This window comes from Populus euphratica, unplaced genomic scaffold (assembly GCF_000495115.2).
Source record: "Populus euphratica unplaced genomic scaffold, PopEup_1.0 scaffold1.1, whole genome shotgun sequence".
Lineage (NCBI taxonomy): Eukaryota > Viridiplantae > Streptophyta > Magnoliopsida > Malpighiales > Salicaceae > Populus > Populus euphratica.
Window position 1 is genome coordinate 6,451,303 of NW_011499845.1, and position 17,758 is coordinate 6,469,060.

At 32.7% G+C, this 17,758-nt stretch overlaps 2 protein-coding genes across 2 annotated transcripts; both read left to right on the plus strand.

The window, feature by feature from the left end:
* The first annotated feature begins 6,123 nt into the window (after positions 1-6,123).
* Positions 6,124-10,877, plus strand: LOC105125179 (putative receptor-like protein kinase At4g00960). Its single transcript, XM_011025512.1, has 6 exons — positions 6,124-6,501; positions 6,612-6,751; positions 7,483-7,693; positions 8,786-9,020; positions 9,140-9,293; positions 10,113-10,877. Exons 1-6 carry the CDS (start codon positions 6,438-6,440, stop codon positions 10,491-10,493), a joined length of 1,185 nt encoding a protein of 394 aa, XP_011023814.1. The 5' UTR covers positions 6,124-6,437; the 3' UTR covers positions 10,494-10,877.
* A 3,731-nt stretch (positions 10,878-14,608) lies between these two features.
* LOC105125186 (HMG-Y-related protein B-like) lies at positions 14,609-15,960 on the plus strand. The gene is made up of 2 exons (XM_011025525.1): positions 14,609-15,061; positions 15,154-15,960. Exons 1-2 carry the CDS (start codon positions 14,927-14,929, stop codon positions 15,652-15,654), a joined length of 636 nt encoding a protein of 211 aa, XP_011023827.1. The 5' UTR covers positions 14,609-14,926; the 3' UTR covers positions 15,655-15,960.
* Positions 15,961-17,758: the final 1,798 nt, after the last annotated feature.

Sequence of the window (17,758 nt, forward strand, 5' to 3'; positions counted from 1 at the left end):
AAACCAAATTGACACCAAATTATATTCAACCATCATACACTCACTGCATAGGTAAGAGAAGGATGCCGTGAAAAATTCAATGATGCAGAGAAATCATGATTCAAACTACCAAAATCAATCACAAACATTGTTCAAAGATGGTGTAGCAATAGATGTGTGCGAGGCACGGATCAATATTTTTTTATCTATAAAAAAACAAAAATGCCCCTAGTATTGAAAAATAATGACAAAAAAACTATTATAAAATTACAAACAAGCCCTTTAAGTCAAGGCTAAAAAAAATTGAAAAGTATAGGTAATGGAGTAATCACACTGTTAATTAATTTGTAAAAAAATAACCTTGGGACTAAACAACAACGATTAAAAAAACCAAACACCACTATAAAATTACAATCAAGACCTTGAATCAAAGACTAATAATTTTTAATGGTACAGGTGATGAAATAATTCAATTATTCATTACAAAATTAAAATTACTATAAAGTCTGTTGATCAAAGTTCTGAATGTTAGCTTTTTAAGAGCAATATAATAATTGCACTAATATAAAAATTAAAAAGAAATTGTTGCCCCCGAGAAAATAAAAAATAACAAATTAACCACATGCAAAAACCATTTTACCCATTGAGCAAAACATTATAAATAAATGAATGAAAAGTAAAATGGTAATTTTATTATAACCAAGATACATTTTATTATGAATTGAGTTACAGTAAAATACTCAGACGGTTTAGTCTTTTAGTTAATGCTAGTTAGACTGGGAAGAAAATATGCATTAAACTATAAATCTGGTAAAGACTTCACTTACGTTCGAAGTAGAATGTCTAACCTGAGACCACTCAAAATGGTACAAAAAATAAATCACCTTGCAAGGTTTTATTTTCCTCAGTCTCGTGATTCTTCTATCCACTGAAGAATAGGGCTGAAATCCTGTGCTTGTTAATCTTTCTTTCAGGGTTTTATTCCATAAGATTATGCTTTCTGAGAAAATAGAATAAAAATAAGTTTTCTAGAAGAAAATAGTGTTAAAATTTTCATGCTATCTTTCCTGAGAGGTATCAGACCCAGCGCTGGGTCTGGAATGGCGCAAGACCCAGCGCTTGGGCCTGTCAGCACACCAGGCCGCTTGGCCTGATGTGCTGTTAGGCTAATAGGGGGGCGTGATACGTGTTTTTATGAAGTGTTGAGTCTAAGATTTGTTTTTTCAATGTATCCCAAGCAGATTCACTGTACCCATAAATTCAAATATAATATTTAAATTTAATATTATGAATTTTTATATGAAATTAAAGAGAATTTATTTCTCAATAAATAAATTTAATTAAAAAATTTATTCTTCAACAATACCATTAAATGTATTAAAATCTCTCATCATCTATAATATCTTTATTTTTTTATTAGATAAAATAAGTAAAATATAACTTAAAATATTATAAAGGTTAAATTATATTTTAGAACATTCTCTCCATAAAAGAATAATATTGATGAATTATAAATACATTATGAGTCATTCAAAACAAATATTCATAATTTTTATTCTTTATTGTATACATATTTAAAAGCATTTCTTCCTATAGTATTATTATATTTTGTTAAAAAAATACTTATTTAAGTATTCAAAAACTTTTATATCCATTAAAATAAATTTTTTATAAATACTGATTATATTAAGTATAATTTATTAATTATTTTGATAGAATTAATTTATTAACTAATTGTTCAATTTAAAAACTTTGTTGCTATATAATTTAAATTTTGGAATATCATCAGAAAATAACTATGAAAAAATTGACATTTATTCGTTTGACTGTGTTATTAACTCATATCTACGCCAAACTTTTTTTTTTCCTGGAACTTGTCTCGAAAAATATTTAAAATTTAAAATTTAAGTTGTTAAATGAATATTTTTTATATAATTTCTAACCCGTCATAGCGCGCCATGACAATTAAAAGCCAATATATCTCATCTCGTATTGGTTATGACTCGAGTGAAGCTCCATTTTTATTTGAATCTGACGCATTGTAAACACGTGGGTGTTTATCACTGTATTTCAGGGAGACTAACTTGTATACTCCGCATGCTAATAAGCAATAACCACGTTCGAAAACGACCAAACTCAACCATGTGACATCAATGACAATTAACTATAAAATTAAAAGGAGTGACTTTTTTCTTTTTTGTGGTCTCAGGTTTGAGTTCTTGGTTGCTTATATAATGGCCACTGGAAACTTATATAGTTGTTGATTTTAGGGCCCGTGGGATTAGTCGTGGTGCGCGCAAACTGGCCCGGACACCCACGTTAATTTAAAAAAAAAAAAAAGGAGTGACTTTTTCTCTCAGATACTATTCATCCTCTCACGTGTTATTATTGTAAATGAACTATATTTTTTTTCAATTTAATTCTTATTATTTTGGCAATATAGTTTTAATGAAAGCCAATTAATTTTAATTTTTTATAAAAAAATTAAAATATAAAAAGAGATACCTAAATAAAAAACAAACATTAAACATGGATAGCGTAGTTTTTAAAAACATATACTTTTATCCTTATAAAATAGCATAGATTATATAATTTCAATCTCTTGATATTTTTTAAATCTAGTTTTGATAAAAAAAAAAAATTTGTGTTATTTTTTAATTCATGATTGCAAGAGCAAAAAAAAAAAAAATTTTTGGGTCAATATAATTTGAAAAACAAGTTTTTGAGTAGAAAAATTATGAAAAGTTAGACAACATCTAATTTTGTTTAAAAAATTTGAGGTAATTAATGGTGTAACAAAAACAAATATGGCCCAATCATACAGCCCCTAGCAAAATAGATCAAATTGGTTGGCTTGGTTTTACTAGGTCTAACAATCGATAATATTTTTTTAAATAAATATTCTTTTTATGTGTTTATTTTTTCAAAGATAATAGTTATATTAAGATTAATACTTTTTCTCACTTTTATTTGATTTATACAACCTGTGTTAAATAGTGGTTGTTTTCTAGTTATATGTTTAGTTTTTAAAAAAGTTTTTTTATTTATAAACATCTATATTTTTTATTATATGACAATGTGTAGAGCATGAACATCAAAAAATATTTTGTACCCATTATCATCTCTACTTTCTCTCCTTCTCTTCCCTTTGTTTTTTTCTTCATTGTTTTTTTTATTCTGTATTTTAATATTTTATTGACTTTAAAATTATTTTGGTTTGCCGTATAGTTTGACTTTATCAAAATGTTTCAATTTAAAAAGAAAATGACTTTTATTTTTTAAAAAAATTCAATCATATTTTTTTCTTGTTATTCAAATTAATGTTAAATGTGTCAAGTCAACTACAACATAGCCTAAACATTATTTTCATGTTTTTTTTAAAAAAAACAATTGAGCATGCAACATAATGTAGTACTGGATATTTGATATATGTTTCACCGCAAGTTATGTATTTTATTTTTCAATAAAAAAATTTATATATAAACTTCTTCAATATATTTTTGTATTTAAAAAACTACAAATGCAAAGAAAAAAAAGTATGCATACATGAAATCAAATAAATAAAGAACTATATATGTTAATAAGTGAAAAAACCATAAATGATGACTAGAAATAAAAATTTTAAAAAAATCAAGAGATGGGTGTAAATTAAAAAAAAAATTAATCTCATAAAACATGACATTTACCCAGCCGTGTTTGCTAAATTTATTAATTAAATAAATTTTTATTTAATCAAATGATAATAAAAATAAACATACATATTAAATGAATTTAATAAAATAAAAGGAAAAATAATATGCAAAACCGAACATGTTAAAAATGTTATTTGAATATAATTTTTTTTATTTTTTTAAATGAAGTTTGTCCATACAAAAAAATAAAAAAATATGGACTAATTACAAAAAACCTTCTAAAAAATTTAAAAATAATCATCACTTCAAATAGGCTTTCTAAATAACATAAAAAAGAGAAGGGATATTAATCCTGATAAAAATAAAAATAAAATTATGATTTTAAAAGATACAAAATTTTTTTTCTTAAACGAAAGAAAAGTAAATAGTGTCATTCACAACAAAACTTGTGAGGTGAACTTATATCATGAACTCAATCAGGTTTAATATTTTTTCTTCTTAAATTTATAGCAAACCTGAAAATAAAATAAACAATATTATCTACAATAAAACATAAAGAGGATGAATAACGCAACTGCATGATATCCAGCTCATGTATTTTCCTCTTGAATTTATAGCAAAACCTTGAAAAAAACCAATAACTAGTATCGTACATGGTAAAACACGAGGGGATGAGTAGTGCATCCCCACAATGTTCATCTCACACATTTTAGTTTATTTAGGGTGAATTCGGACTATAAACTCAACTAAGTTTAATATATATATTTTTAAATTTATAACAATTTTAAAAAAATAAAATATATATATCTATGTTCAAACATGAGGGGGTGAACAGTATAATTACACAAATTCACCTTATATATTTTCCCTTTAAATTTATTAAAAAAAAGAGTAAACTATGTGTCCATATTAAAACGAGGGGATAAACAATGTTGCTTTACAGTATTCATTCTTAATTTTTTTTTTTATATATATATATATATAAGGGAAAAATAGAAAAAACGTCGTGAAGTTAAACAATGTTTTTCTCGCAAAGTTTAGATTATAGGTAATAATAAGTAATATATTTATAATATACGATAATAATATAAAGAAAAAACGGGGAAAACACTGTACAATTTTTTGTTTTTCCACGCGGTTTAGAATATAGGTAAAGTAACAGAAGTTCATTCATAGTTCAAAGACAAGTTGAGTAGTATAACTTGCTCTCTCCTGAGTCTATTCCGTCTTCCAAGACCTCCGACTTCCATCTTCCCATGCTTCCGTACTTCCACGTTTTGAATAATTCCAAACACCTTTCAATTTCTCATAAGCTTGGATTCATAATTAAGTATTTGCTATCTTGCCGGCCCTCCTCCCTCCAGTCTCCCTGTCTCTATCTCATCAATTAAATTTGCTCTCTTTGTATACCTAACCTGTTTCCTGTATTTATAATCATGCACACCGACTTAATTTAAGAAACAAGGGTGGTGAGATTAAATTTTTTCACTTTTAGATTATTCATTTTTTTTTTAATATCATATAAAATAATCACCACACCTTAAAATTTTAAAATTTTAAACAAAGTTCTATCAATAGTTTTATATTATCTATAATATGATGCATGACCTGAAGGAGGTTGTAGTAAACTCTTCATTTCATGCGATACCCGATCCAATTGATATGGTTTCTCAATTAACTTATTCAAAACGAAAGGACAATCACGCCCCCTATACAGTCAAGTCTCAGTTGATTTAGGAGTAATTAAAAGAACAATAGTAATTATTTTTTAAAATATTTTTTTTATAAAAAAATATATTATAATAATATTTTATTTTTTATTTTGATATTATTATATTACAATAATCTAATAAATGTGTGTGTATTTGCAAGCTTTCACTGAGATAAAAAGCATGCATAATCCTATCTTGTCTATGTCATGAATTCGTGCTCGGAGGAAGACAAAAACAAGAAGTGTTCAGTTGACCATTTGGTTAATTAAATCGAGTTGTTGTGGTTATATTTCATATTTGGTGTGTTTTTTTTAAGATTAATGTGGGTTTTTGGGCCGGCTTGCGCGCACCACGACTAATTTCACGAGCCCTGAAGTTAACGACTATGTAAGTCTCCAGTGATCATCATACGAGCAACCAAGAACTCGAACCTGAAACCATAGAGGGAGCAAACCCCTTGATTCTAAGTACTTACCACTTGACCACCACCTAAATGGTTTTTTGTGTGTTTTTTTTGTTTAGAGATGTGATGATTTTTTTTTAAATATAACCTTTTTAAAGTATAAATTATATTTTTAAAAGCTAAAAATATATATTTTTTAAACCAAATACTCCCCGAGATGAAAACAATGTCTCATTCAACAGGAAACAGATCACCACCCTTGAAAACGCGGTGTATAGCATCTTAGGTTTGCACCAGGAACGCGCTACGCTACTGGTAGAAACATTTTTTTTTAATATGAAAAAAGACTTTGATGCAGTCAAGAAAAAAAGTACGATGATCATGATAAATAAAAAATAAAGGACAGAAAAGGAGAGTTGCCATTAAAATCCAGGGTCAGCTTACCCTGTTTCGGTTTCGACTATTCTAACAGGGATCATCTGGTATTCTCATTGCCAGCACAGACAAAAACACCTCAAAATCCTTCGAAAAAAAACAATAATTAAAAATCTCAAGAATAGTCGATCCATCTTTCTCCTTCTAACCAAGAATTTCAAAAACCTGAACACCCAGAAATCAGTCTAAACCACATATTTCACTTGAAAAGATTAGTTTTCATCTCCTGTAAAAGTACTTTCCCATTGTCTTTTCTTTCAGCAATTCTTGAAAACTATGACGAAGCCCAATAATTTCTTGCAGAATCTGATGAAGCCTTTCAAGCTCAACTCAAGCAAAGGTAATTAAGAACGCCAGTTCATTCTCTTGGATTAAGTTCTAAGATGCTATGTGTATGACCCATTGATGATCTAACTGCTTGGTTTCTTGGTATGTGATTTGATGGACCAGAGGGACCTGAAGAGGACGACTTGGAGAAGATTGCTGAACAGGAACAGAAGCAGTTTTCTTTTGAGACTTTGCTCTCTGCTACCAAAGATTTCCACCCAACTCACAAGCTCGGTGAAGGTGGATTTGGACCTGTATACAAGGTAAATATTGCTTTCTAATTGGGTGTGTTAGTGAATCCCTATTTCTGTTTGGTCAAAAGAATTGGAAGAGTTAATGTCGCCATTAGATTAGGCTTTTGCTTTTCAAGGATTTTTTTTTTTTCCTCCCTGTGCTTGAGAGGAAGAATTGATGGTTATCTGTATCTGTTTATCATTATCATTATTTTTAATAAATATTGTTGTCATTATATTGTCTGCCACCGCGTTTTGAATCCATAACACAATCATGCATATAATTGGTATCACATAGACATATAGCCTATAAAACGTTAACAAAATGGCATTTGCTGCATCAAGTTCTGCCAATTCTGACTAGAATGTTTTGTGTTATTGAATAAGACTTTCTGAAATGAGACTAATCGTGGCCACTAGCCATGAAGAAAAACAATCAACCTGATTATCCAACTGCCGAAACAATTTTAAGATCTTGTAATTTAAAGTGTTATACTTGTATGCGAATTAGAATAGATGCTCTCAGTACGGAATTAGTTAGAGGATATTTTTCGTTATACAACTTGTTCAAGGGGAAAAGGCCTATATCTCTGTCGGCACACACACGCACGCACGCACACAGGAAGCTAGCAAGTTATTCCACCTATCTTCTGTAGATCCTGAACTTTAATCCCAGCCTTGACGAGGCAAGAGTTCCTAGATCTCTAGGAAGGGAAAGAAGGCAATTGAGTGTTCTTCTAACTCTGGAATGTTTTAAATAGGGGAAGTTGGATGATGGGAGAGCGATAGCAGTGAAGAAGCTGTCTCCCAGTTCAAATCAGGGGAAGAAAGAATTCATGAATGAGGCAAAGCTATTAGCACGAGTCCAGCATCGAAATATTGTAAATTTGTTAGGATATTGTACACATGGTGTGGAAAAGCTACTGGTTTACGAGTATGTTGCCAATGAGAGCCTTGACAAGCTTCTGTTCAGTAAGTGCCAGTTAAAAGTTCGTTATTCTAGATTCCTTTTCCTTTTCATGTTTTGTGACATTACTTTCCCACTTGCTCTTCTATGAGATGAACTAAGTTCAATTGAATAACACTAGCATGTTTAAGTTTCAATCTCTTCTCTTACAATTGCTCAATGATTATTTATGTTTTTGCAAAACGTATTTAAAGAAACTTGGATTTTCATTCTCAATTTGGGTTTATTAATGATGTTAGACCTTTGAAAGTTGTAGCAGATCTATATTATCAAGTGTTTTCTTTGGTGGATAGAAAGGAATCATGTTGTTATACCGGTTCAGTTTCTTAAGCAATGTGATCTAATGAGTAGCCTGACTGGATTAAACTAACCAAACATTTCCTTGACAACCAGCATTTTGTTTCCAAAGGACCTGTGATGCTGAATTAGTGGGGCACATACATGCTCTAAATTTTGGTGCCAAGAAACTAACAACAGATGGTCAAAGACAATATCATGTTCTTCATTACACGACTGTTTAAAAAAAAAAAGGTTTTACTTTCAACTGATCTTGTTTTCTTAAATTGTTTTGTGATTAAAATTCCAACATTTTTTTTATTTGTCTATTTATTTCTAGTCATGATCTCTGGTTTGAGAATTAAATTTTTTGTAGGACAGATGATTTTCTTGCTCACCTGTTCCAGCATTGTGGACCCATTCCTGAAAGACCTTGTTAAAATCATTGTTGCATAAATAAGTCACGTCTTTGTCAGCTTGTTCCACCTTGCGAGAGAGAAAGATCATGAGGTTTTGACTTATCTAGTTCTAAAAGTTTGATTTTGAACATGAGTGCCCCGGTCAACTGGGAATTTTTGTAGCATGCCTCTTTTTACCAGTTCTAGCCCAACTGTGGAGGCTGTGTGAACGTAATCTCATCCCTCACTGACTTCATAAAAAGAAAGAGAGAAGGGAGAAGGAGGTCTTCAACCCGCCTCTAACCAATGAGTTCCTAAATTATTACATAATGAAAAAGCACAACATGATGGTTTTGCACTTGATTTTTCCTTGACATTGCTGTGCCCCAATCAAAATAGTCATAGTGATGATTTTTCATGCAGAATCTGACAAAAGAGGACAGCTTGATTGGAAGAAGAGATATAATATAATAATTGGCATTGCTCGGGGTTTGCTCTACCTTCATCAGGATTCTCACAGTTGCATCATCCACCGTGACATCAAGGCAAGCAATATTTTACTGGATGACAAATGGGTTCCTAAGATTGCTGATTTTGGCATGGCCCGTCTGTTCCCGGAAGATCAAACACATGTCAACACCCGTGTTGCTGGTACCAAGTATGTTTTCAAATTTCGACCCCCATAATATGGGCCATATTTTTATGATTTGAACAGAGTCTGATTGCTTGGTATAAAGTTTGTGAATGATATGATAATTGGCTTATGATTGGGAACAGTGGGTATATGGCTCCAGAGTATGTCATGCATGGACATTTATCGGTGAAGGCAGATGTATTTAGCTTTGGGGTTTTGGTTCTGGAACTGATCAGCGGCCAAAGAAATTCAACATTTAGTCAACAGCATGTTGAAGCACAGAGTCTACTTGATTGGGTGAGGACATGATTTTTCATTTAACTAATTCATATTGTGGCGTTTTGTGGTGTTGTAGGTTTCATTTAACTAATTCATATCATGGCGCTTTGTGGTGTTGTAGGTTTCATTTGTCCATTTTTGTTTTTCAATTTCAGTATCGTTGCTGGTTTGAGACTCCAGCCATTTTGGCCTTATTTGAATTTGGTTTGGGAGAAAATTGGAAACAAAAATTTGGCTGATAACTAGTTGACATACAGGCAAGGTTATGTCAAATTAATGTTGTTTAGAATTGTGAAAGAAGTACCCAGCAAATTCGTTGAATGAGCTCATTCTTAAATTCTGCCCACTGCTCCTGGTAATTTTTTATTTTTTCATCCTATAGGCCAAAGATAACTTAATGTCGAAGATAATAATACATCAAGAAAGTCAAAATTGCAACACAATCACTAAGTTTTGAAGTGTTCTCGCATAAGAAACCTTTTCTTATTTTCTGGGCGTAAACCAAGAAAAAAGAAAGGTAAATATTGTTTGATCTTGGGAAGAGCTATAACATCCAAATTGACATCAGATAGTATAAATATGCTGATTTGGGAAGAGCCTACGGCCTACCTAGAGGATTCGATGGAATGGTAGTGAATCAAAGCTGGCTTTGGGAAATTGTTTCAAGCTGAGGTGCCCAAATTATTTTCAATTACCATGCATGGGCAACCTTGCATATCTGTTCTGAAGTGACTTGTCTGCTACTACTTGGAGAAGCACCTGTGGAATTATATATTTCTATTACTGTGTTTTCCAGCATTTCGCTTGGTTTAAAGCTTTGTTTTGCTGTTGGCGCAGGCATATAAGCATCACAAGAAAGATAGGAGTTTGGAGATTATGGACCCAGAATTAGCATCCTCAGCAGTCACCGAAGAGGTAAAAACATTTATTCATATAGGGCTGCTATGCACACAAGGTGATCCACAGTCGCGGCCGCATATGCCACGTATTGTTGTCCTGTTGTCAAGGAAACCTAGCAATCTAGAAGAACCAGGCAGACCTGGAGTTCCTGGTTCTAGATATAGGAGATCTCGTAGGCCAGGAGGAATGTCCTCAACTGCTGGAACATTCGGTACTGCTGGAACATTCGGTGAATCTGATTCCCGTACATTTAATTCAAGCTCAAGTACTAATACTGCCACCGCGTCTACCTCAGCTTTGAGAGAAACGCCCCCTTGAAGGCTAAGCATATTTTAATAGGAATTATTTCTTATTCTTTTTGTAATGTAGGCTTTCCTTTAGTGTGTAAATGTTAACAGGAAGTTAGTGGTTAAATATAAGCAATAGTGATTACTCCTAGTTATTTATTAGATGGAAGACGGCATTCACAAAATAGTCTAGGGTTGGACCTTTTCTGTTACGAGAGAGGTAGAGGAGGAGGAGAAAATGAGGTTTTGAATAGCTGGTATCATGGAGGCCAATGTGTCTCTCCACTGAAGCCCTGGAATTTAATTCTTACTAAAGTGTTTCGTTAATTTTACATTATTGTTGTGGCGATAAGATGTTCTTTTGTTGAAACCGAACGTGTTATTATTAACATATTAACACTTACCATGTTAACATCATCAAGGCTATACAAACAACACTTACCATATTAACATTATCAATTAATAATAATAATAAAAAAAACCCTAAAGAGTATTGACATTCTCGAAATAAATATTATTTATTGGATAGTGTTTTATTTTACTTTTTTTTTCTTTAATCTTACCTTTCAACAACATATATTTTTTTTTAAATTTTAATTTTTAACATTAGATTGTTTTGAGAGTTATAATTCATGATTTTTTTTAATGTTGGGTTGTATATCGATCTTTTAAATTTAGTGTTTTTTTTTTCGATTTCAACCTTCAACATTAGATATGTTGGAATTAGAGTTATGCAAAAAAATTTCAATTTGCTTTCTATGATAAGATGCAACAAATGATCTAAATGAGTTGAATTTATATATACATGTTGAATTTATATATACATAATTCAAGATGAGTTGAATTTATATATACATGTTGAATTTATATATACATAATTCAAGATGAGTTGAATTTATATATACATGTTGAATTTATATATACATAATTCAAGATGAGTTGAATTTATATATACATGTTGAATTTATATATACATAATTCAAGATGCATGTCTTGTAATTTCACTAAAAACTAAATATGCATCCTGTTAAAATATTTATAGGTTTCGCCATAGAAAGATGCACCGTCAGTTTATTCATCGTGTTACGTGCTCATCGATATTTGAAGATATGAATAACCTTTATAGTCTAGGTGTGACTAAGAAGTGTTTATGTTTTTTATGTGTAATAAAATTCATTTCCCTACCAGTTACGAGTTAATAATAAGCATGTTCACATGTTCTGCACTCGGTTAACTTTGTATTTTCAAAGTAATACAACATATAAAAGTTTGGACATATGCTAATTTTCTGGTATCATAGAGAGAGGGGTTTCATTATAGATTTGGTAACATAAATTTTTTTTTTTTAATCTATTTCCTTCAGGTAAAATGTTTTTAGCCCATTCTATAATTTTGTTATAATCAGCCTCACTCGACCCGTGATCTAATTTGATGGTAGATACCTATGCAATTACTGATAATTTATTGTGATTTATATACTCATCCCATAATGGTTCATTAGAATCTCTTAAAATAAAATAAAAATATGGTCGTATCTATATTAGGTCCTTCATCTATGATAGGATATTTACTTGTATTATGTTGATTCATTTTCATCATATCAGTAACAATGTTTATACAAGAATTATTATTGTCATCTACTACTCCATGCACGCTGCTAAAACTAAAAGTTAACCCAGTCATCTTTTATATCATGGTCTAGCAAGGAACATGTGGTTTTCCGTGTGCAAACCAATACATGCATTTCTCCATAAACCTTTTTTTTATTTTATAAAAGACACTTCGTTACACCTTCTGGATAATAAAAGTATTTATTTTTATACTTTTTACATGGTTTCTCCGTATGTAAACCAACACGTGTATTTCTTCACAATTGTTTTCAATTTACTTTTTATGAGGTTATCGTAATCTTATAACCTGAGTTGAAGTTTGGTAAGTTAACCAAGGTTGATTCAAGTCGTTTTCCTCATAACCCAAGTCAAGATATTGGCAGGTTAACATGGGTTAACTCAAGTCATTTTTTTCCCCTTTTAATTTAATATATTTATTTCAATTTCATCATTCAACATTGAGTTGATTAAGAATTAACCTTTATATTTTTTTTATAAAGTTATCATGGTCTTGTAATACTACCTTTTCCTTTTCTTCCCTCTCTTTTTACTGGGTCTTTTTCTTTAAAAAATTGTTTTGTTTTTAATTTTGACCTTTGATATTTAGTTGATCAGAATTGAGCTTCATGGTTTTTTTTAATTTTTTTATTAAGTTATTTCAATCTCATAACTTGAGTCGTAACTTTGTCGGTTTAAGCTAGAATGACTCGAATTATTATTATTATTGTTTGTTTTTTTTTAATTTTATCATTTAACAGTAGGTTATTATAAAGTTGTGCTTTGTAATTTTTTTTATTTGCTTTTTATGGAGAAATCTTATTCTTATCACTCGGACCATGAGTTTATGGGGTTAACCCATATTTTGTTTTTGGTTTTTTGTTCTTTAAAATCATTTTCTGATTTCCTCGCCCAACAAAAGGTTAGTTTAAAGGTAGACTTCATAATTTTTTTTATTTACTTTTTATAGGGCAATCTCATTCTCATTACTTTGATAGTAAGTTTAGCTGATTTGAAATTAGACTTCATGATTTTATTTTTTTAATTTGCTTTTTACAGGATAATTTTGTTTTCATTACTCGGGTCATAAGTTTAGTTGGTTTGAAAGTAGGCTTCATGATTTTTTTTCAATTTGATTTCTATTAAGTTATCTCAATCTCATGATTTAGATCGCGAATTTGCCACGTTAACCCAGTGTGATTTAGTTTTTTCTTCAATTTTTATTAAATTGTTTTTTTTTCCTTTAACAATGAGCTGGTTGAGATACATGCTTTATAATTTGTTTTCAATTTCATTTTTATGAGGTAATCTTGCTTTAAAGATTTGGGTCATGAATCCGGTTGGTTGTGAATTATGTTTTTACTTTTCATGAGGCAATTCCATTTTCACGACTTAATTTACATGTTTAGTCAATTTACCTGAATTAATTCAAGCTAACTTTCTTTTTAAAAAATATGATTTTTTTAATTGTTGTTCTTAAATATTTTTTATTGAAAATTAAATTTTCTAATTAATTGTATTATGAGGTTATTATACGTTAATGACTTAAGTAATAGATTGTTCAATCAAACTAAGTTAATATGAGCTAATTTGAAATATCTCTATCTCACCATTAAAATGTGGTGTCACAGTATTTGAAATAAATTTCGTATTTTTATATTTTTTTTACTATATAAAAAAAATATAACTGATTTATGGCATGGCTATCTAGTTTCGTCCTCGAGGAAGTACACAAGGACGCTTATGTAACCAAGCAAAAGAGGTTCCGTGCATCTCGGAGGGAAGAACAGAAAGTGGGCATAAGGAATATATCACCGCTCTTGGTTCTGAATTATGATTGACAAACAAAATTTTGTTCCTGGCCAGCCAAATTACTCGTCAAGCCAAACAGAGCCTCCCTTTCTGTCTATTTGTTGCTCGATGTACTAATCCAAAAAAATAAAAAGAAAAGGGACTAAATTTACTCGACCTTGCGTTCCTTTTTCACGTGTACGTACTTGGACGAGTGCTTCTTCTTCTCCTTTTATGGCAAAGAAACAACTCGCGTAATGTGTTAAAATTCTATTAATGCGTCTCATTTATCAATTTTTTTCCCATCACCTCTTTCTTCTGGTTCTCTTTCTCTTTTATTTTTATCATTTACACCCTTCCATCCCCATTTTTAAAAGAACAAGAATCTCGTATTCTTAAGGAAAATCATAATTTCACAATTTCGTATCATATTCTTTATTTTTGTATGCATAGTATATAGTTTTGATTTCATCAATTTTCTTGCATAATATCCATGCTTAAAACAATTATATATGAATATCGTTGCCATTACTAAACACGGATCCCTGATGGTGCAGGAAGTCTGGTCATTTGTGCAATTTCAACTGCAAGCTCAACAACTATTCGATTTCTTACAAGACTCGTGTCAAATTTTAACTGGCTTTAGAAAACAACTTTCCCAGCGATTATTATCTCCAATAAGAATACAACACGTTCGCAGCTCTATTTCATAGGCAATAAACACCCCCTTGTTGTAGAAACACCATTTAAAAAAACAGGGACAACATCGTAAATTCAAATAGCATAAATCTAAAATCCCCAATCTAGCCCTCTACCAGGTCATCAATCCGAGTCCTTCCCTTCTAAGCAAACCGATACCGTCCGATCAAAACCAAAAAACACAATCCCCAACCGCTAGATCCTTCATCAACCCCTCGTCCTTCTTCACTTTCCTTTCCTCTCCATCCACTCCTCAAGAAAACCCCTCCTTTTTAAATCCAACCCTTTACCCCCTTTCCTTTCTCCACACCAAACACACACAGTTCCTTCAATCTCCTTCTCTTTTAGAAAACATTTGTCTGTTTCCATGGCTAGCATCACTGAGGATTCTACTAATCCCCAACCTCTTCCTCCAGCTCCAGCGCCAGCACCAGCACCAGCACCGGCTCCACCCCAACAACAGTCACAGCAACAATCCTCCACTCCCCCTCAGTATCCTGAGGTGACAATTTCATGAGATGGCGATCGATATTATTTCTTTGCTTATTTCCAGTTATGTCTGCTTTATAATGTGTTTTTCCCCTCTGTTTCCAGATGATTATGGCGGCTATTGAGGCATTGAACGAGAAAGAAGGGTCAAACAAGACATCAATTTCGAAACAAATCGAGTCAACACACCCCGATCTGCCACCTGCACATAGCACACTCCTCTCCCACCATTTGAATAAGATGAAGCAAAGCGGTCAGCTTGTTTTGGTCAAGAATAACTACATGAAGCCTGACCCCAACGCTCCCCCGAAGAGAGGCAGAGGCCGCCCTCCCAAGCCTAAGCTTCCAACCCCACCCGGAACTGTTTCTGGACCTCCCAGGCCACGTGGCCGCCCTCCCAAACCAAGGGATCCTTTCGCGCCTGTGGCTTCCCCTAAGAAGAAGACGACAAGTACTGGAACTGGGAGGCCGCGTGGTCGTCCACCTAAGAACGCTACTGCGGCGGTTTCCGCTGCGAGTTCTGGCGGTGGTCCACCCAGCGGTGCGCGAAGGGGAAGGGGGAGGCCGCCTAAGGCGAAGCCAGCCGTGGCACCCGTCGCTGGCTGAGTGGAATTAGAGCAAGGGAGGGAGGAGAAGCAGAGATAGGAATCAGTTTCTTTAATCTTTTTTTTTTCCTTTTTAACTTCTTTTCTTTTAGGTAGACAAGGGAACTACTAATTGATGTTGTAGCTTAAGCTTTAGCGTTCTTTTTTTTCCTCTTTTAAGTTTTGAATTTAGTTTCAATTAAAATGTGGTGAGCGGTATTGTAATGTTGAGCTTGGAGGGGAAGGTTGGATTATGTGACCTTTGTAATTTTCATTTAATTTGCCTTGTAAATTTGATCAGTGGCCGTGTATGCTCTTGCTATCGTTATCTCTCTCTCTCTCTCCCTCTCCCCCCGAACAAAAACAAATTAAGGGAAAAAGAAAAACAAAAGAATGAAACTTTATTCTGACCCCTTTTTTCACATGGTATTTCTTTATATTTGAAGGCTTCAAAATTAATTTTTATATTTATGAGTGTCTTCAGGAAGCAACGCATGAAAGGAGGCGGTGAACAAATGTTTAATGTCGCCATTAGATTAGGCTTTTGCTTTTCAAGGAAAAAAAAAAAAAACTGCGGGCAAAACTTTACAGCTATATTTTATTTGATGCAGCATATGCCCAGCATGTTACTTTTGGATGGCATGCTTGAATGCCTTTTGTTTTATATAATTCTTATCACCTTTTTTCTCCTCTTTAAATAATTGGACAAGAGAAAAAAACTAGGCGGGCTAAGGTCGACTTTGACGAATTTTGAAATTTTATGTCTGGATAGGTGTGATGGTCCTCATCGTGACTCGTGGCAGAGGCTATAATAAGAGCCTGCAGATCCTTTTTTCCAATTTTTGGATAGCGAGGTATCTTCCCATGGTTCCGGCTTCTGACCACGCTCCTAGTCGATTCATTCGAGTGCGTGTTCTCAAATCGGGCTGGATCTTATGCTAGCATGGCTTTTCGCACATGTTCAGTTTTACTGTTGGTGATTTATCTAAAGATACGCAGTTTAGGGCTATTGCTTTTGTTAACATGTGAATAGCGGTGTAATGTAATTCCAGTTATATACGATGCAGTCAGCAAAGAAAAAATACTAGATTCCCAAAGCAATTTCAAAACCAAAATTTTGCTAGCCAATCCATGCTACAGTCGTCTTCTCTGCGAACTTTTTTGTTTTTAATCAGATTGAACTTTTTAGTTTCTAGCGAAAAAGTAAACATCGCTTCCGATGCTTGTTGCACAATCCTTCGGAGTTTTTTCTAGCACAGTGGGTAAAAAATATTTTGTTAACTAGCACGTCATAGTCACTTGCGCAGGTCGAACCTCTGCGAGTCATTGACCCGTCTTGTGCAAGTTGATACAAGTAGAGGGATCAGTGCCAGTGATAACAATTCAGTAATATTCCTTTTTTCAATTAATCAATCTATCCAAATTATAAACCACAAAGAAATCAGTGCCAAAGGTTGCTGCTTGATTTTGGCCATTGCCTGACTGCTATCCAAATTTACAGAGCAAATGTGTGAATAGTTTTAGTTAATTTGAAGTGATTGCGGTTAGCAAATCAAGAGGGATCTGTGCCATTGATAAAAATTCAGTAACATTAAGCCTTTTGTTTTCGGTAACTCAAACAGATGAGATATTCATCAGAGCGGAAACCACATCGATACACCCAGCAAATATAGCCTTCTTCATGGTTGTACTGCCGCGCAGGTCATCTAATTTGCGGATCAGAATCCTTGGAGAGCACACTCTGAACATATAAGATCAGTTTCTCTCACTGCTTAACCACCCATTTCTTCCACTCTACTAGGAAACATCAAGGATGGCACTGTTATCATTGAATTTTGCTGGATATGGGGCCAGCCTGCGAGCTACGGCAAAGATAGAAATAGGGATCTTTTGACTTATCACTGTGCTGTTTTGAACAGTCCTTCTTTGTCAACTTGCGGCGCGAGTCTAGTTTGGGAAATATTTTTTCCGCTATGCTAGTTTTGAAAAAAAAACTAACTTAACCAGTTCCTTCTCACCAGAAAGCCCACCAGCAGATAGAGCGAGGCACCTCTGTGATTGGCAGTAAGCGGAAAGGAAATGCCATCTTCACTGGCCAAATCAAATAGAATCACATTAATTTAAGA